At 33.2% G+C, this 21,660-nt stretch overlaps 1 protein-coding gene across 1 annotated transcript in view; it reads left to right on the top strand.

Annotated features, from left to right (window-relative positions):
- The window catches only part of LRP1B (low density lipoprotein receptor-related protein 1B), a gene marked incomplete at its 5' end in the record, with an annotated part of 705,068 nt that overhangs the window by 630,308 nt on the left and 53,100 nt on the right, over positions 1-21,660 (top strand). Inside the window, one exon of the mRNA XM_011984332.1 lies at positions 3,724-3,885. Coding sequence (XP_011839722.1) covers positions 3,724-3,885 — 162 coding nt within the window. The remainder of the gene's footprint in view (positions 1-3,723; positions 3,886-21,660) is intronic.

Here is a 21,660-nt window from a genome sequence, read left to right as displayed (position 1 = left end):
ACTATTGCATATATATTCATATATTAGTGTATACTAATGCATTTTGTTTTCTGTATTTTATATAAAGTACAGAATATATAAACTACAGAAAATATATATACATATGTTTATATATATAGGCAACACTACACATTGTTCTTAAACTTTCTCACCACCAAATAATTAAAATCAGTCTATATGAGCAATACATTCATATTGAGGGTCCTGGCCTCTTTTCTGAGAGCACAAAGAAAGTAATATATTAAGATACTTTTTTATATTAAAAAAAAAAACACTGTACCTTCAGTGAAGGATTGGAATGTGATTTTTATAATTGAATATTTTACTTTGTCACATATTCGTCAAATTGGGAGCAGAGAGTATAATTGTCTTTTGAAGAAGCTCAAGGATGTACCAAAATTAAAATTTGTACAGATAGATGGACTTGGCAGATATTAGATTTGCTTTTTGGTTTGTTTGCTGTTGTAGTATGTGTGTTCTTTCCTTTGGAAAGATATAATTGAGCATGTTTATAAGCTAAAGGGAGATGAAAGACTCATTCTTCAAAGTCTAAAAATGTTAGCGCCTGAGAGTAAAGTTGATGGAGAATTTCAGCTCTAGCCCATCACTACCATAAAAGTAAATTCAAATTTAACTTTATCTCAGATAAATAATAGAAATAAAATATAAAATTTAATAAAAGTTTCAGAATGATTCACTTAAATGGTTAAGTACTTTGATAGACATAACCACAGAATAGTCCTACCTAAAAAAGGTGAATTTCACTTAATAGAAATAATAATAATACCAATCATAATAATCAGATCTAAAATATAACTGTGTGCTTTCTATGTGACTGGTACAGTTAGAAATGCTTCGCATGTGTTACCTAATTTATTCTACATGATTCTCCCCAACAGCTGCAGGAGGTAGGTAGTATTATTATGTTGATTTTATAGACAGGGATACAAACATTTATTTCCCCATGGTCCCACAATTAGTACTTGACACCCGTAGGCTATGAATCTAGGCAGTCTGAAAACCTTACTCTTAGTGTCCGAGCTAAGGAAACTGTCAAAACTGGACTGATTTAGAGCCCAGAAACATGAAGTATGGAGCCTCCCCTTCTTTCCTCAGGTCAACTGATGCTCTTTCAGATTGCGCTACCCTTGTGGGCTGTCAACTCCCCAGCTCCCTGGATGTATCGCTGCTATAAATCTGTACCTTAATCGTTGTAACAGGACTGTTTCTTTTTCAAGTATCAAAATCAAATTCTGCTCCGTAAAAATCTTTATAAATGAATCCAATGCAACTTGTTAGGGTGCACCTAGAGAGATTCTTGAAAACAGCAAATAGGGCCCATTATACAATTTTGCAACAGATGGTTCATTTCCCATCAGCAAACAAAAGATCAGCTGTATCACCAAACAGTTTCACTTAGATAATATTCCCCTGAATATGAAGATTTCTACTTGTCAAAAAGAAATCTGCTCTTCAAAGGAAGAGAAATAAGAACTTTTAAAAATAATTCAGCTGCACTCTGAATGATTTAAGGCATATGCTAGCTGTGGACAACCTGGTCACCCTGCTGTAGTTTCAAAAGAGCTGTAAATGAGACAAAACCATGAAAGCTCATTGTCATTTCTCTGAGTGACTGGAATAGAAGAATTTTCAAGTACCTCAGCAGGTACCGTTTGTTTCTTTCACATTTGTCTCATTTTACTTCTTTTCCCAACCCTGATTTAAGCAAAAAAAAAGAGAAACATATGTAGGAAACAATGAATCCACAGTGATCACATCATATGTTTGTATGACACCTTTTCAGATTGTTCTAATATACTTTAATTGTTTTTGTACTTTGTACACTGTTTATTGCATTGTTTTGCTCATGGTAATTTGTATTTCTATTTGCTTGTTCTGTATCTCTGTAAGGCATCTATGGACTGTAATTGAAGAATTACTTCTGTTGTTTTAGGCTCTTGATTTTTTCATTACTCTTGTTCCAACAATTATTAACCTCTTCATTTTCTACCATTATTTGTTCTGTTGTCCAGTAGCTTTGTTTTTCACCTACTAATATGCCAATGAAGATATTTTGTTTCTATATCAACAACTAGAAAAATACATTGCCATTTTAAGGAAAATATCTACTAAAAGTTAGTGAACATTTTCTGGCAACAACAAAAAAAATATGAGGTTACTCAGCTTTTAACATGTATAAAATTTACCTTGCTTCTCAGGTCATTAATAGGCATTTTTCTGCCACCAAACTAATAACATTCATAATTGCTAAGTTTTAAAGCAATATTACTCACCATAAAAAAAGTATATTACTTTGTTCATTTAGGGCATCAGTCTCTAGCATTTTTGAGCATGTAGAGTCCTTTCAAAGTAAAGTTGATAAGTTATGGAGCCTTAATTCACTCATTTTCTTAAAAATGTATATGAATTTTATTTGTAAGTATTGTATTCGCTAAAGAATGTTTCTCAGAAGATTTAGACTTCTCCAATGTAGAATCTATAGCAATAGAGAACAATCATATCATTTTCATACCTGAAGTCTTAGTAAGATTTACACTCATGCATTTCTCTAATAAGTTTAATTACACTTCTGTGTCTACAAAGATGACAGAGAAATGGCATGAATATTCTCTAGGTCTATTCTCTTATCTAAAGATAAGAGAGATGGCTTGCATATTCTCCAATGCTAGTCAACTGAGTGATATTGTCTGAGTCTTGGTTAACTGAAATCTATGAAAGTCTCTCTCTCTTATACTCTTTCATGTTATTTCTTTACATTTTTGCAAACTTTGAAACTTATTATTTTATCATTTAAATGATATCCATTCATTTTGTTTTGTTTTCTTTTTCTTTCTCCTCTCCTACAGAGCCAGTTCCATATTTCATTTTCTACTCAGTCCTTGACAGCCTGAGCAGTTAGAGAAACTTATATACAAGAGTTAACTATGTTATGTTCAAAACACCATACAGGATTGTTCACCTTTCATCCGGATGTTAGTCCCCACTGAGTAAATAAAGGAAACTAGTCCAAGATGATCTGTCATGTTTGGTCTTATGTGTTGCTCAAGTTAAACTTCTAAGTCATCCTATTATTCACGAGACTGCAAGTACAGTCCATTCTCATGAATAACAATATCAAAATTAGACAAAATAAGCTTTAGCACTTATGTACTAACCACAGCACGTGTATTTAAGTCAAATAAAAGTTAATGTTACTAAATCTAATTATTATAAATTACATGTCTACTTTAAACTTATTACAAGATTTATTTATAGCATGTGTAAGCTAATGTTTTATGTAGATTCAGTGGTGGTTGGTAGATGATGTTTAAACAATGTGAAATTATATTTTAGGTTCTAATGCAAATATAATCTGTATTACCACATATGAGGAGAACAAAAATAATTGGAAGGATCAAATCGATATGAGAACAGAAGTAAAAATAAGAAATATTTTAAGCAAACAATACATGCATGCAAGTATAATTAATTATTCATAAAATGATTATTTTACTGAATTGAACCTTGCCTATCTTCTAACCTAGATTTCCTTGAACATATGAAAAACTGAGATCCAAAGAAGTCTTGTTACTGCCTAAAGAGTAAATCGTGGACAGACCTTGACCAGAAACCTGGCTTCTCAACTTTTATCCCACGAAAATTCCTTGAAAATAAACTATTTCAATCAAATAATTTGCTTTTTATTACTTATGTTTCCAACAGGGAGACCCACCTGCAGCTGTGCACTAGGTTTCACTGGGCCAAACTGTGGTAAGACAGTCTGTGAGGATTTTTGTCAAAATGGAGGAACCTGCATTGTGACTGCTGGAAACCAGCCTTACTGCCACTGCCAGCCGGAATACACCGGAGACAGGTGTCAGTACTGTAAGTAAAAGCAGCACCCAGAAGCCAGCTGGGAAGCATGCTTTGATGTTTACATTAATCTTCTGATTTCCTGTATCCACTCCTTCCATTATCTTAATTTTAGCCATCCCCTATTTTTCAGGTTCAGTCTCTGTCACTCTAACAATTATTTATCCATTCTTCACCTTTCTCTTATTGTAAAGATTTTATCTTTCTTCCTCCCTCAGCTTTGATTCCATGGTCCATTATTATAACCATTCCCTGTGTACACCCTCATCTCCCTTACTCTCTCTTCCCCTCTTTTGCACTTCTTAGCAAACCATAACCATAGTTAAATCCAATTCTCCATCTCTCCTGAACTGACATCCCATAGATGAATGCAACTGAAGAAAAACACATAATTATATTGCTTGGTCTCATTTTAATTCTATCACTAATTTCAAATGGGCACTTACTAAGCCTTTCTATGCAGTTCCCTAATCCACTGACTCTCCCACTCCCCTAGATGTCTATGTCACACCTCCTCCTTCTCATGAAACCTCCAATGCTTTCTCCCCAACTTTACCCTCAGCCGAGAAACTTGCTTTATATTTCATTGATATGAATAGAAACCATCTAAAGAGAGCTGCCGCAAACTCACATTAGCACATCCCCCCAGCTTCTTTCTCCTATGCCCATGAATTTGTCTTTCTTCTTGTTACTAGGAACCCCAGACTACATCTAATCCTATGCTATCCACCTCATGTCCAGACCCCTCTTGGCTACTCATGAACACATCTCCCACAACTGTCCCCTCTTTCTCCTGCTTTATGACTACTTTCCTGTCTGCCAAGTTCTTTCTGGAAAAACCTTCACTTGTGCCCCATGTCTTTCTTGTAATAACCTTATTTTTCTGCTCTCTCCCTCTCTTGCTTTTTTAACAGAAGACTTACTTGAAAATATAGTTGTTATCCACAATTATTCTATTTATATTTTTTCTTTGATCCCACCTCTGTCAAGTTTTTGTCTTTGCTGTTCTGCTGAAACATCTTTTATGAAAGTCAAGTTAATTGATTTTAGTTAATGTCTTCCATGTTGCCATATGTAATGATCAAATCTCAATTATTATTTTACATCTACTTTCAGCAGTTAATCATTTCATCCTTCTTAAAACATTGTCTACAAAGATTTTCATTCCTCTAGCCTGTGTTGTGTTATCTATATTATTTAAATCTTTCAGATGTTTCACACATGCAACCAAAATTGAGACCTACTGCCTCCACAATTTCACCCAATTGCATGGGTTTTTTTTTTTTTAAATATCATCCAAATATTAATGACTGTAAATTTACATATCCAGCTTAACCTATCTCCTGAATTACAGGTTTTTATATCTAATTGTCTGTTTGACAGCTTGCTATCATTCTAATGTAAACTGATTTGTTTTTACCCCAAGATTTTTCAACAAGTTGAGTTTCCCTTATCTGAAATGCTTGAGACCAGAAGTATTTTGGATTTCAGATTTTTTTGAATTTTAGAATATGTCCATCTGTATGAGGTATCTTGGGGATGGAGCAAAAGTCTAAATACAATATTCCTGTTTCATTTACACTTTATACACACTGTCTGAAGGTAATTTTATATATTATTTCTACTAATCTTAGCTCTCATTACTGGAGGTCAGGTGTGAAATTTTCCACTGTGGCATCATTTGGCACTCAGAAGTATCGGATATTGGAATATTTTACATTTCAGACTTTCCAATTAGAGATGTTTAATCTGTACTATAGTCATTTCTAGCTCTTTAAAAGAAAATGTACTCACTGTCCAGACCAAAATAATTGAATTTTTTGATCCCCCTTTTTTTTTAATCTCCTGTTTTCACTCTCAATTTTACCTTTAAATATACTCAGCATCTGAATACTTCTCACCACTCCATTCTACCAATATCTCTTTCCTGGATTGTTACTAATGGATCGCCATGCTCCCTTTCTTTGCCCCTTAGTATCCATTCTCAAAAGGTCAGTCATAGTTCATTTTATTCACAATAAAATTGCTTTCTATCATACTCACATTTATTGAGATTTTTCTACACCCAAGGACACTTGTAATTAATTCCTTTTTTGCATTATTTTATTAATTTATTTAATCCTGTCAATAAACTAGATATTGTTTTTACTCTCACTACAGAAGAGGACACTAGAAAAAGATAAACAGACTTCTGAATATCACGTATTCAGCATTTGCTAGAGTCAAGATTCAAACCAGGCCATCTAGCTTTAGGGCTCAGGTCACAGGTCACACCTCCAAAAGTTACATTAAATATCATTGAACTTTCACAGAGAGTGGCCTAGGTCTTTGGTCATTTTAGGAACTACGTGGGACAGCACAGAGTCAAGCTATAATCATTGGCTTATTTGAGAATCAAGCGTAATACTTAATATCTTGCCTCTGATGGTACAGAGGGGCCACTTCTGCAGAAGCAAGAAAACATTTACTTTTAAGTAGCTGATTTATTTTCCAAATGTTTATTCTTTCCGTATTAGGCTAGCCTTTCCTTGACATATGTAGATGCCCCTCCCCTGGCCAATGTTCCTTTTCACATTGCCTCACTTATTTCTTAAATGATGTGCACCACAGGCCAGAGTTTATATGAAAATACAATCTGGTGACATCCCTACATCCCTATAGTGTTTTATAACACTACCTTATCCTTTCTCACGCATTGTTCACATCTCTGCCACCCTCATTCCCCTCCTCTCAACACAGCAGAGTATCCCAACACAACTTCCACCCACGAACTCATGTGTGTTTGCTTTCTGTTTCACCATTGTCAGACCCCAAATGACTCCATGCCAATGAAGGACAACACTACTATCCCACTTAATGAAGACCCCTATTACTACCCATCCTAGGTCTGCAGGCTCTCTTTTATTCTAGTAAAACCACACCAATTGCCCTTCCCTATATAGCCAGCTTCCCTGACTCTGCCCAACTTAAACACCATTTTCTTTTTGAAATTGTTCGAATTCTCAGTTTGAATCAACTTCTCCCTCCTCTTCTGACTCTGATCATTTTTACCTGTTGATTATGCACATTACCCTTACTTGTCTGGGATCTTTTTGAGACTACAACCAACAATGGCACTTGCCAAATGAACAAAGGAACAAAGAATCACACAAATAAATACATTTAAAAAAATGATTTGAATAAATGTTAACAAAAGAACAATCAATTTAAAATCATTTTACATTAAATGTAAAATTACATTTAATCAGTGTTCCACGATCTTGTAGCTATATGTGGTTCAACTAGAGCTAATATTTCCTCCTCTGTCTTTTGGTTCCCAATTGGTAGAGCAGCATAGAACATGTCATTTCCCCCCCTTGTTTTTATATTTCTTTAGTTGAAACAACAGTATTCTTAATTCTTTTTAAACTAAGTTTAAAAACACCATGTGGCCATAGTTTGTAGAACAGTTTGGATCCTTCCAAAGAATAAATTCAGTTAGCTTATGTTTTAATTGACAACTTAATAGAATAACAGTCTGAGGTAGCCTGATGCTTTATAAAGAGCTGCATTATAATTTTATTATCATTATTAGTAGTCAGAGCGCTTCCCACCTTTTACTGCAAAGCACTTATTAAAATTAACCAATTAATCCTTAGACAGAGGTTAAATAACTTGCTCAAGGTCCCGAAGTAGTAATATTATAGTCAGAATTGGACCCCAGGAGTTGTTGATCAAGATGTCAACAAACATTCTTGCAGTATGGTGATGCTGTTTTTTTGGCAGCATAATAAGTCTGTGGACAATGTCATTAAAATGACAAATTCAACAGCTGACAAAAGCGTAATAAATTTGGGATCTATTAGATGTAAGCCGACAAGGTTCAGCGGACCTGGTGTTCTGTCAAAATTGTATCTTGCATATACAAAACCTTCTGTCTATAAAAGAAGGAATGACAGAATGCTTCATTACAGTGCCTAATTAAAGGTCCATTAGTGGGAGGTAAAACATCAGTTCTTAGTTGTGCTGAGTAAAAACATTTCATAACTCTAATAGCAGTATAAAATCCTGAGGTCTGAAATGCAAATTAATTTTAACAGCAGCAGCCCAGGGAGGAGAGGCAAAGATAAATAATGGTAAAAGTAAAATTGAGTATTCTTCAAGTAAGTTGTTAAAGAACAAACATAGCTGCACTTCTTGCTATTCTAGAACAAGGATTACTAGTATAAATAAAAATAAACAAATGAGCGTGACATTTTGGATTTAAATCTAGGTGTTAAATATGAGGTCAACCAATATCTGAAGTTATTTGTGATTAAATGATAATAACATTAGGTCAACGGGACCAATTAAGACCGATTCAATCTGTGTCTAAGAACTAGGTAATCAAATTAAGTTAAAACCTGCTTGTCCTCTCATTGATACTTTCAAAGCCCTCTAGTAACCTGCTTGGGGAACCGTTATAATTTCAATTAGAACTAGACTTATCAGAAGTATATCTGTATGCCTTACTCTCCCTGGTTCCAATAAGTACAGACATTAAGTAATGTCTCTATCTTAATGAGTGTCTCTACTTACAGAGTTAGAAGTACCCGACAGTAATCCAAAGATATTATGTTTTGTAATCGATATTAGAACCACAGACTATCAAGTAACTTATAAAACAATTATGCACTATAGATATAAGCCTGTCATATTTGATGACACGACGGGATTATTTTTATCATTTGTCTTCTAGGGTAGCTTCATCCCATGAGTCAGTTCATCAGCGAATATGTTTTGATATTTACAATGAGTCTGTCACTATGTTCGGCATTAAGAAAGGAAATGGTGACGTCAGAAACATTTTCTGTTCTCAATTATGTGTGTGTAATGTGTGATTCTGAAAAGGAAACAAGTTATTACAGGTCAATTTAATGAAACACAGAGGCTACTGGAACCCACAGAAAGACCATAGAGTTTAGCCTTTATGAAAATTTCTTGAAGGAATTGGTGTCTAAGCTGAGATCAGAATAAATCAAGAAACTAAGTAGATGAGATGGGGAAGCAGCAAGGGGGAGCAGCATACACAAAGGAACAGCATATACAAAGGGGAAACAGTATATGCAAGGGGGAACAGTATATGCAAAGGGGAACAGCATGTGCAAAGGGAAAGCCTTTGGAAATTTATTTTTCCTGTTTCTATTAAATTTTTCTACAGGAGGGCTGGCAAGAGAAATCACACACAGTAAACATGTGTAATGTTTTAATCCCAGAGATGTTGCTATGACACATTATTTTATCTAATATGTGAATATGTATCCTTTCAACAAATGCTCACACAATCCTTTGAGATTAATATTATTCATCCAAATTTGCAAGTGCCAACAAAATGAGATTAAGCAGTTTTCCCTAATCTGCAATTTAGAGAGCACAGGAACCATGGTTTTTAGCTTTGTGGATCTGACTCTGAAAACTAGACATCTCCTGGTATAATATGTTTTTCTGCCATTCAATATCCTGTCCACCATGCTGCTACTTTCAGAGACTCACTAAGAGAACACTCAAAGCTCAAGTGGCATACTGGCTCAACCTGGTCTTGCAAGTCTCTACACTATAGAAAAGAAGCACTAATAGGAACTTTAATCTTGAGTGGTTAAGCTTAAGTCAGGCCTAGCTAAGAGACCAAAGCATTTTAAAAAGGATCAGGAAAAGAGAATAGAATCTTTTCAGTGAGTTTCCTGTTAATAGGAAGGTCAGTTATTCAAACTGAGCCTAAAGCTTTGAGAATGAATTGTAATTTGGAAAGTGAAAGTACCCATAAGAACCAACTCCTTCCTCAGTATTAGAATATTTAAGATTCTTTAGAACATTCACACCTAGACTAGCACAGCATTTTGGAGCCCCATCTACTGTCTCCCAACTCTTTTCCTCTTAATGAGAAAGTAAGCGTTGTCTTCGTTCAGATTCTTATTATCCCTTGTCTGGATTCATGCCACACATTACTTTATGTACCTTTTCTTCTAACCTTGAAAACCTGTTTATTGCCTCCAAAGTACATCTGCTATAATTGTTAATACCTCTTTTTCTTGACACATTAGGCCCTCAATGTCTGCTAAACCTCTTTAATTCCCCTACTTTGTCTTCTTAACTCTCCTTTTCCCTAGAATCTCAGCACTTCTCTTTACCATTTTTCACTTTATATTCATATCGTTCATGAATATCTACCCCACTAAAATATAAAACAGGCTACAATGTTTTGCATACCTCATCAATCTTGCAAGTAAACTCAGTGCCTGGAATTTAGGAGTTTGGATGCATGTGAGCAAAGCAGAAAGATCCTGTTTACAGCCTGCTAGGCCCAGTTATTTTTCTGTACTCTAGCAAGATCCGTTTCCAAAGGCAGGATCGGAGTTCTGGGCCATGTTTTCTTAACAACTCATGAAGATCCTTAATAGTCCATGAGAAACTGGGTGCTTACATTCCAGTTTCAAAGTTGTTTTTTTTTTTAAAGGTGTAAAAATAAAATTAGATTTAAATCAATGTGAAGAGAAGAGATACACTTATTTTCTAATGTGATCATGGTAGAGAATGTTGAGGTAAGGGTAAGATAATTAATTATTTTAGTTACTCTTTTACCCTAGATTATTTCAAAAAAATTGTCAGAGTTGTAAAAATTTGTTGAAGACCATTTTGACCCAATAGTAAAACTAGACTTTTCAGACAGATTTTTGTTTTAATATTATGCCTTCATTAAAAAAAGTAAAAATAATAAAAGGAAAATAATTTTAGGCATACGTGCTTATACATAAAAGGAAATTTATTAAAAACCAAGGTATAAGCAGATATTAAATCATATGAGTCGAAATTACAAATGCTGATTATTAAAATTAACTCATTCAACTGATATACATATTGAGCAATATTAAATATTCATTACTCCAGGCATTGGGGATCTATAAGTGTAAAAGTTCTTTGAAGACACTTGACTTTTATAAGTTTGATGAATAGAAAACCAACTGACATATCTTCTGAGAGTAAAAGTTAGATAAAGCGGACTTCGAGTTGTATAGTCAAAAATGATAAAAGATCAGAAATGGACTTTATTTCATACTACTTAGAAGCATACCATTATTTTTCACATAATTGAAATTTCAGCAGCACATTTATAAAATTAAACTATTGATAAACTTTTATCTCTACACCATGGAACTTGCACTTGAAATATTAGTAATTATATTTAATAATTTTGGTGAGCATTACTGAATAAAACATTTTAACAATGCTTAATTACTCTTGTTGGCATCATAGCAGGAACTTTTTTCCATGCCAACTTCACCTGATATTGAGGCAACTCTAATCTCACAATGCTTCACCTTTACTCATTCCAAGGTGGTTTAATCTTCTACTTTTATGCCATGTTAGCATTATAGACATGTTTTGACCCTTCTTTTTACAATGTAAACAATAGCCCATATACAAAGCAGTATAAAGACAATGAAAGGCATCTCAAAGTTACTTAGTTGTAGGTTGAAAAATGGTATGTCTCAAAACTAACAGTAACCTTTTAGTGAATTTGTATGTACATATCTGTTGGGAAATCTCCTCTCCCTGAAAAAAAAAAAAAAAAATGCATGGCTTTTCATGAATAGAAATCATGACTGTGATTCTGCTATACTTGGTGTTAAGTAAACTGCATGGATTCACAAATAATTACTTGAAAACAAAATTGAGTATTTAAAACAATGTAGCACATAAATTATGCAGAGACATACAGATTAAACAAAAATATTTATTTGAGGCTTACCTCAAACCAAACAAATTGTTGCTAGTTAAATGCCTCTGCTAACATCCTTTTAAAAGTTCAAATGTAAATTTAAGAGTAAATTTTAAATATAGTTATTTATATCAAATTTGGAATGTCTACTAAACATGCTTTGATAAAAATGCTATGAGTCAGAAATCTTTAAATGCTTTAAAGAGAAGAAATAAAATTCCTTTCTTATAGATAATATGAGAACCTTTGGGAAGCCACTTGGTTTATAATAGTACTAGATTAGTTCAAAGGTCAAGTGACCACATTTGGAATTTTTTTTTTTTTTTTTTTTTTTGCTTGCAATATCCCTCGAAGATCCAAGTCTAAATCCATGGTAATAATATAATCTTAATTTTAATTTGACAGAACAATTTATATTTTATTAGTTTTGAGAACTTGGAAGATTTATAATGATTATCTTAGAGCAACCTTTCCTTGAAAATCAACTGACAGAAATGAGTCAACTTATTGGCAGAAACAAATACATTCAGATGGATGGGACTACATAATGAATGGCACCTGATTTAACTGATTGCTCGATTAACATCTCAGGACAAGAATTAAGGTCACTTCCATGGTACCTCTAGACCATGAAGACCTAAAATTAAGCTAAAATTTTTCAACTTCAGATTTCAGTGCTCCTTACATTGGAAAGTAATGTAGGATTCCGATTCTTTTAAGGTTTTGACCTTTTTGGTCAGATCCCTCATCTAGACCTAAGTAAATAAAATGTCTTAATACAATTTCAGTGGATTTTGGAACTTTGTTGGACATATACTCTGAGTTCACGCTCCTAGAATATGTCAAATGAGACTCTAGATCTGTTGAAGAAATGCTAGGTTTTAGAGGTGAAGATGCAGAATTAAAATACTATTTTTTAATCATGTAAAACTATCTGAAGTAAATATGTATGAACTAACAAAGAGTATTCTATAATTTTGGATGATCAAATTATTTTCATCATCACAGGTGACACTCAGTTACACTATTTGTAAAAAAAAAAAAAAAAAAAAAAAAAAGTTCATATTTCCTAAAATTGTAAGTCTTCTGTAAATTGTAAAATTAAATGCAAATATTTATTTTTATAATTTTCATTTTAATAGATATTTTGAGTGCTTATAATACATATATAAGGTCATATATATTTAGGTATCATATAATTTAGATAAGGAAAATAAACATATTAATTTTATAGCATTCATGGATATAGCATCAGATGCTTCACTTCATAATTTCTAAAATGATCCATGAATTTAGAATGGACCTTAACATTGAGTCACTGAAAGTAAGTAGATTAGAACACTGATGAAAATAGTTTTATGATTGGGCTTACTTCCATGCACAGATTAGATTATGACCACAAACTGAAATCCACTGGAAACTAAAAAGCTTAGTCTAATTCTGTGGCATGCCACATTTCTGAGAATTTGGCAAGTCTCATTTTCATTCAGATGGCATGTCTAGAGTGGCCAATAGCTGGTTCGTTGATCCAGCACCTGAGTGTCTGCTTTATGTAGGCACTGGATATCCAAGGGCTCTCTCACTGGCACTTGATGGCATCTGTATTTGCTTCCCAAGTGATTTTCCTTTCCAGCCTCTCTCTTTTATTCCTCCATCTGAACACAAACCCATGCTGGTAAACTTCAGGTATTTTCAGAATAGGACAAACCAGCCTTGGATGATCCAATATTTATAAAAATTTATAACTTGCTTAGTGGTTTTAAAGCTAAACAATCAGCAGTATTGCTCTTGTTCTCTGCCTTCCGTAGTGCCCTGCTTTCCAAGGGGAAGTGCTCATTTATTAATTCGACACATATTAGTAGAGCATCTACTGTGTGCCAGCCACTGAGGCTTGGGGTTTCATTATGAATAAAACAGAAAACTGCTCTTATTGTACTGCTTTGTTTATATATAAAGAATATGCAATTATATTATATGTCAGGTAGTCAGACTAGAGATGATGAAAAGTAAAGAAGTATAATTAAGAATCTAACTACTTCCTGAATAAAGAGAAAGGTCAGAGGTTTCAGAAGCAAAAACATGTTACTTACTATATAATATAGTTTCTCACTGCAGTATCTTTCTGTACACCATACACATGAAAGAGTAATAACTGAATCTCGTCTCCTTAAGGGCAGAACAATTTATGAGGATGATTTTAAAAAATAGTGTTTCTAAATAAAAGTATCTGGGATTAGTATTTTATTGATGAATTATAGTGATTGAATGCATACTTCTAATCTTGTTAAAGGTTAAATGCTATTAACAATACAATTAAAGTGATTTTCTGAAACCTTTGAATTATTATGAAAGTCTTAGTACAGACGGAACCTGATTATTACATATCAATAAATTGTTTGTTTATATACATCTAGCCTAAAGAAATGGCACATTTAACCAGGGGATCCTTGCTAGTTTGTATACATTATTCTGCCAGGTGACCGTTTCAAGGTGACTCTCAATATTTTAGTGATTTCTGATTAAATAATAATCACTTCTATAATCTATTTTTCTTCTTGATGTCACACCAGTGTAGAAATCTCTCTCTCTATATATATATACACACACACACACACCCCTATCTATATCTATATATATCTTGCTATCACACCAATATAAAAATATCTCTCTCTCTATATATATATATATGTGTGTGTGTATGTGTGTGTGAGTGTGTGTAGATACATATACCTATCTATATCCATAGATATCCATATATATAGATAGGTATATGTATCTACACATCCACATATCTAGAGAGCGATTATCCATATATATAGATATCCATATGTAGATATCTAAATCTATAGATATCCATATATAGATATCCATGTATAGATATCTGTATCTATAGATATCCATATATAGATATATATCCACATATAGATATACAGACATAGGTATATAGATATCCATATATATACACACACAGAGAGAGATATATAGGTATATAGATATAAATATCTAGGTATATATAGAGATAGATATCTAGTTATACATAGGTATATATAGATATCTAGATATATATAGGTATATAGATATCTAGATATATATAGGTATATAGATATCCATATATAGATATAGATAGATATTTATATAGAGAGATTTCTACACTGGGGTGGTAGCAAGATATATAGATATACATCGATATATATATATATGGAGAGATAAATATACATCTATCTTTATCGTCCCTCTATTTGTCTATCATCTAACTTTTCACTCATATTTTTGGTTGCATAGTAACATTGAAAAAACTAGAAGCAAAGTACATTTATGTGTATCAGAAATCATTGCTTCAACATATAGATTTGAAGTGGGTAGCTTGAAAGAAGGAAGAAAGTAAGGATGGAAGGATATAAAAGAGATAGAATAAAAGGAGGAAAGAATGAAAAAGGAAAAAGGAAGGGAAAGATAAAATTATGTACACAGGAACTGTATGGGTGTGTATAAGATGGTCTCGTATTCTCTCACTATGATGAGGTGAGATGTTGCCTGCCCTCCAGTTAGGCTACATACAACGTGATGACAATAACTTTCCTCATGATGCTCTTATCTGAGATGGAAATGTTTTTCATGATTATCTCCTATCCAGCTTTATTCACCATCCATTTCTCCATGAATTCCTATTCAGTTTTCAAAAATTGAGTCATTACTTTGCACTCTGAAAACATTTTGTTTTGTTTTTTGTAAAAAATAAAGCCATGTATTTGCTAATGAAAATCTATTATTGATCTTAATTATTTTCAACTATGTTAGCCTTTAGGATTCTATCAGAGTTTAAGCACTCTGGAGACATGTACAGTATTAACACTGTAGATACTAATACAATAGATGTTAATAAATTGTATTAGGTTGAAATTAATTGAACCTTAATACATACTCAGGGTCTTGATAGAGAAATTAGGGCCTAAATATGGCAAATGGCTTGTTTATGGCTGTGGAGGCATGGCCTATATTTGCATGCTTCATTTCCATTCTTTTTCAGGCCATCATATGCTTATTCACTTATTTGGGTTTCAGTTAGCCTCATCTGATAAGCCATATTTAGCTGTCATCTGCAACTCAGCTTGCTCACAAGTCTCAAATGACTTTATTACTTATAAATAGTTACTTGCTAAAATCTTTTATAGCTGGACTGCTTTAAAAATAAAGAACTACTCAACTCAAAACACTGTTTATAAACAAAAATTATGAATACCTCCTATTAGTTTGTCTGGTTAAAAAACATTGTTATGATAGCTCTATGAGTTGATTTTTGACTATTTTGAAAACTATTGGTGCCATCATTGTTAATATGCATTTTACAATGGCAGTCTGTCAAAAATTGAAATGCTGGTACTTTAAAAATCCCACCCCGTATGTCACTCACTCAAATCAAATTTTTGGATACTTTGGCTGAGTTTTACATTTTCCTTCTCCCTGGACACTTAGAGCTGTCACTGATCAAGATAGATTTTATTCTTTAATTTTCAAAATTCCTTTATATAGAAATGTTTTAAATACACTACTATTTTCATTAGTAAAATAGAAAGTGGTATTTCCTTAGGCATGCTTTCCTGATGAAAATTTATCATTTCTAATCAGAGTTTTGCAAACATTTTTTTCCTCAGTGAATATTTAATTGGCATACCTGGATTTAATGTTTGCCTACTTTATTAAACACAGCTCTGACTTTGGAAGGTATATTTAGCACTATGCAATACAGTTTAATTATTAAAAATCTTAGGCTATGTAAAACATTTGAGGAATGTAAAAAAGGATAAATCCTGATACTACTTAAATCTTTTTAAATTCTATTTCCTGATTTAATTATTTGAAGGCATAAATGTATACATACATGACAAATTGTATACAATGTATACAAGTTATTCTATGTGTTTTGACTCCTAAGCCATGCTAGATGAACAACTGACACTCATCTGCTGCTATGTATCTCTAGGTAATGAAAGGCCACAATTGCTCTTATTAAGATATTTAAGAATTATAAAACTTTTCCAGAAAACCTTTCCAATGTCCTCATCCTAAATTAGATGTAAGTAAATGATAATGCTGTAGGTATGTCTTACTTTATGGTTTCTCGGCTATTACTTTGGTTTACTTATTTGTTTGGAGTGACCCAGGGTTGATCATGTCTGATAATTAATACATCACCTTGATGGTTAAGTGTTTTCTTCAAGTGTGAAAATCCCATGCTTTGAACCAACTATCCATAGATAGAGAGAGAAACATCTAACTTGGATTGGAATGAGAGACTGCAAAGGATAACATCTGACATTTGAACCTTCAGCTGAGGTGTGAGAATGCCAGCTTGTGTCCCTGAGCTTTGAGATTATAGGCTGTGTTACTATCATGCAGACTTCTTGTGGGTCTGCTGCCTTTGCCGCTACAGGATCCTTTAATATTCCAACTGGTGGGTAGGTCCTAGGATAGCCACAGAGATGGGATGCTTTCCATTTTAAATACACAGAAAGGAAAGAGAACAGCAAAGATATTCAAATTGCTTTGTAGATTTGTTTTCCTGAATGTATTTATGAATCACTAAATATGAAACATAAGAATTTATCTTCTACAGTTAGGCCTATTTGGGTTTGAAGTTCTATTCTACCACTTATTTGTGTGCAAGCCTTGGCAATTGCACCTCTATGTGCATCAGTTATATTTGTCTATAAAAAGAGGATAGCACCATCTAATGCTTGTGACTATACCAAACTCATGTACCTGGCATGTAGGAGACAATTAAAAGTGCGTATTTATCATCATCATAATTACCATTTACATCATTTTACTAAAAGAAGTCTCTAGTCCTAGAGAGAGGGCACCACTGGGAACTAGTGGGTGAGGAAGGAATCGTGACATAATCTTAGACATCATTTAATGTAACTGCTTCAGTTCAGAGATGCCCAAAGGGTATCTTAGAGAATTTAATCAGGTAACTCAGGTGAGGTCAGATTGTTAGGCTGAGGAAGAACTGGACTTAAGAGATAGAATAAAAGGAGGAAAGAATGAAAAAGGAAAAAGGAAGGGAAAGATAAAATTATGTACACAGGAACTGTATGGGTGTGTATAAGATGGTCTCGTATTCTCTCACTATGATGAGGTGAGATGTTGCCTGCCCTCCAGTTAGGCTACATACAACGTGATGACAATAACTTTCCTCATGATGCTCTTATCTGAGATGGAAATGTTTTTCATGATTATCTCCTATCCAGCTTTATTCACCATCCATTTCTCCATGAATTCCTATTCAGTTTTCAAAAATTGAGTCATTACTTTGCACTCTGAAAACATTTTGTTTTGTTTTTTGTAAAAAATAAAGCCATGTATTTGCTAATGAAAATCTATTATTGATCTTAATTATTTTCAACTATGTTAGCCTTTAGGATTCTATCAGAGTTTAAGCACTCTGGAGACATGTACAGTATTAACACTGTAGATACTAATACAATAGATGTTAATAAATTGTATTAGGTTGAAATTAATTGAACCTTAATACATACTCAGGGTCTTGATAGAGAAATTAGGGCCTAAATATGGCAAATGGCTTGTTTATGGCTGTGGAGGCATGGCCTATATTTGCATGCTTCATTTCCATTCTTTTTCAGGCCATCATATGCTTATTCACTTATTTGGGTTTCAGTTAGCCTCATCTGATAAGCCATATTTAGCTGTCATCTGCAACTCAGCTTGCTCACAAGTCTCAAATGACTTTATTACTTATAAATAGTTACTTGCTAAAATCTTTTATAGCTGGACTGCTTTAAAAATAAAGAACTACTCAACTCAAAACACTGTTTATAAACAAAAATTATGAATACCTCCTATTAGTTTGTCTGGTTAAAAAACATTGTTATGATAGCTCTATGAGTTGATTTTTGACTATTTTGAAAACTATTGGTGCCATCATTGTTAATATGCATTTTACAATGGCAGTATGTCAAAAATTGAAATGCTGGTACTTTAAAAATCCCACCCCGTATGTCACTCACTCAAATCAAATTTTTGGATACTTTGGCTGAGTTTTACATTTTCCTTCTCCCTGGACACTTAGAGCTGTCACTGATCAAGATAGATTTTATTCTTTAATTTTCAAAATTCCTTTATATAGAAATGTTTTAAATACACTACTATTTTCATTAGTAAAATAGAAAGTGGTATTTCCTTAGGCATGCTTTCCTGATGAAAATTTATCATTTCTAATCAGAGTTTTGCAAACATTTTTTTCCTCAGTGAATATTTAATTGGCATACCTGGATTTAATGTTTGCCTACTTTATTAAACACAGCTCTGACTTTGGAAGGTATATTTAGCACTATGCAATACAGTTTAATTATTAAAAATCTTAGGCTATGTAAAACATTTGAGGAATGTAAAAAAGGATAAATCCTGATACTACTTAAATCTTTTTAAATTCTATTTCCTGATTTAATTATTTGAAGGCATAAATGTATACATACATGACAAATTGTATACAATGTATACAAGTTATTCTATGTGTTTTGACTCCTAAGCCATGCTAGATGAACAACTGACACTCATCTGCTGCTATGTATCTCTAGGTAATGAAAGGCCACAATTGCTCTTATTAAGATATTTAAGAATTATAAAACTTTTCCAGAAAACCTTTCCAATGTCCTCATCCTAAATTAGATGTAAGTAAATGATAATGCTGTAGGTATGTCTTACTTTATGGTTTCTCGGCTATTACTTTGGTTTACTTATTTGTTTGGAGTGACCCAGGGTTGATCATGTCTGATAATTAATACATCACCTTGATGGTTAAGTGTTTTCTTCAAGTGTGAAAATCCCATGCTTTGAACCAACTATCCATAGATAGAGAGAGAAACATCTAACTTGGATTGGAATGAGAGACTGCAAAGGATAACATCTGACATTTGAACCTTCAGCTGAGGTGTGAGAATGCCAGCTTGTGTCCCTGAGCTTTGAGATTATAGGCTGTGTTACTATCATGCAGACTTCTTGTGGGTCTGCTGCCTTTGCCGCTACAGGATCCTTTAATATTCCAACTGGTGGGTAGGTCCTAGGATAGCCACAGAGATGGGATGCTTTCCATTTTAAATACACAGAAAGGAAAGAGAACAGCAAAGATATTCAAATTGCTTTGTAGATTTGTTTTCCTGAATGTATTTATGAATCACTAAATATGAAACATAAGAATTTATCTTCTACAGTTAGGCCTATTTGGGTTTGAAGTTCTATTCTACCACTTATTTGTGTGCAAGCCTTGGCAATTGCACCTCTATGTGCATCAGTTATATTTGTCTATAAAAAGAGGATAGCACCATCTAATGCTTGTGACTATACCAAACTCATGTACCTGGCATGTAGGAGACAATTAAAAGTGCGTATTTATCATCATCATAATTACCATTTACATCATTTTACTAAAAGAAGTCTCTAGTCCTAGACAGAGGGCACCACTGGGAACTAGTGGGTGAGGAAGGAATCGTGACATAATCTTAGACATCATTTAATGTAACTGCTTCAGTTCAGAGATGCCCAAAGGGTATCTTAGAGAATTTAATCAGGTAACTCAGGTGAGGTCAGATTGTTAGGCTGAGGAAGAACTGGACTTAGGCTTCCAGTACCTCAAATTCTATCAATTTTTTTTTCTTTTCCTTATTATCTCATCCCAGTATAAGTATTCATCAAAAGTTTATAAAATTATATCGTTGGTTGCTCTGGAAATTCTACGTTTCATACAGATATGGAAGCAACCATAAACCAGTCTGCAGGGATAATATCAGCAGAATGCATAGGATCTACTGCCTCTGGGACACAATGAAATAGCAGTGAAGGTGGAATATAAATTGCACTGAAACTGGCTCCTTAGTTACAGAATGCCTGGGGATATGCACTGTGAAATTTACCTAGTCTTTGTGTTGGTAATTCCGTCCTACTTTTAATTTGTTGTTGGTTTGTGTGTATGAGTGCAGCCTTAAATTATCAAATGCATACTTAAATGATGAATATAAAACCATTTCAGAAAATTTATTTTTAAAGGCCAGATTAAAATTCAGTGAAGTAGAAAAATAAATGTACATTAATATAATGCAATTATATTAATGTCTAATTCTCATATAATTAGTTTCCCCTATATAACCTTTCTGTATTAGCCATTAAAGGCTCTCCAGTTTCTCATTATCCTTATATGGTATCTTCATACCCTGCTTAGCTGATATTAGTTTATTTTGATTTTCTTCTCTTTAAATTTCACACTTCACTAATTATTACAATGTGAATAGCCCAATTGCAAATATGAGTAAATAGCTAAATAGTTTTGGCAATTACTTTTCTATAGGAAAATATTAGGGAAATAACTTAAATGCAGTTATAAATTGTATAGCTATATAGCTTTCCATAAATATTTGTAAACCTGTGTATTTGCCCATACATGTGCATATTTTTATGTAGAGTCTATTACTGTGAAAAGATTAAAGGAAAATGCATTTGCTTGCATTTCTGGTTGCATGAAAAGAAACATTAAAAGAAAAAGAAAAAGAGAGAGAGAGAGTGTGTGCAATAATGATCTCCCTTGAAAATTACTTTACTTCTGTTGCAGAAAATAGCCATTCATTTATTCTTCAGTTACTATCTACCTAATTACCATATGAATACTCTGTAATTACATATTCATCATTGTCCTTTAGATTACATGATTGTGTTTGGTGCTACTATGTAGTTCTTAGTGTAATTACCCCAACAGAGTTTATAACAATTTTTATATTGTGAATATAAAGGGTTGTGTAATTTCATGGTTCGCTCTACTTTCTTAGCACAGATTCATTACATTTCATTATTATTCCTTCTTACCATATCTAGACTATCTCATCTGTTATGCCATTCAGGTCAGTAAAATGCTCAAAACTTATGAAATGGCATGCTCGATAGGAAGGAAGACATTACTTTGGGTAGTAATAACTTTAGGCTTTAGCCATAGTAACCATTTAGATCAATGTTGGGTCCTTTTTTCTTCTTGCTTTAACCTTATG

This window comes from Mandrillus leucophaeus, unplaced genomic scaffold (assembly GCF_000951045.1).
Source record: "Mandrillus leucophaeus isolate KB7577 unplaced genomic scaffold, Mleu.le_1.0 Scaffold1061, whole genome shotgun sequence".
Taxonomy (NCBI): Eukaryota; Metazoa; Chordata; class Mammalia; order Primates; family Cercopithecidae; genus Mandrillus; species Mandrillus leucophaeus.
The sequence above is the reverse complement of the archived record's forward strand: the minus strand, read 5'-3'. Positions and strand labels throughout refer to the sequence as shown.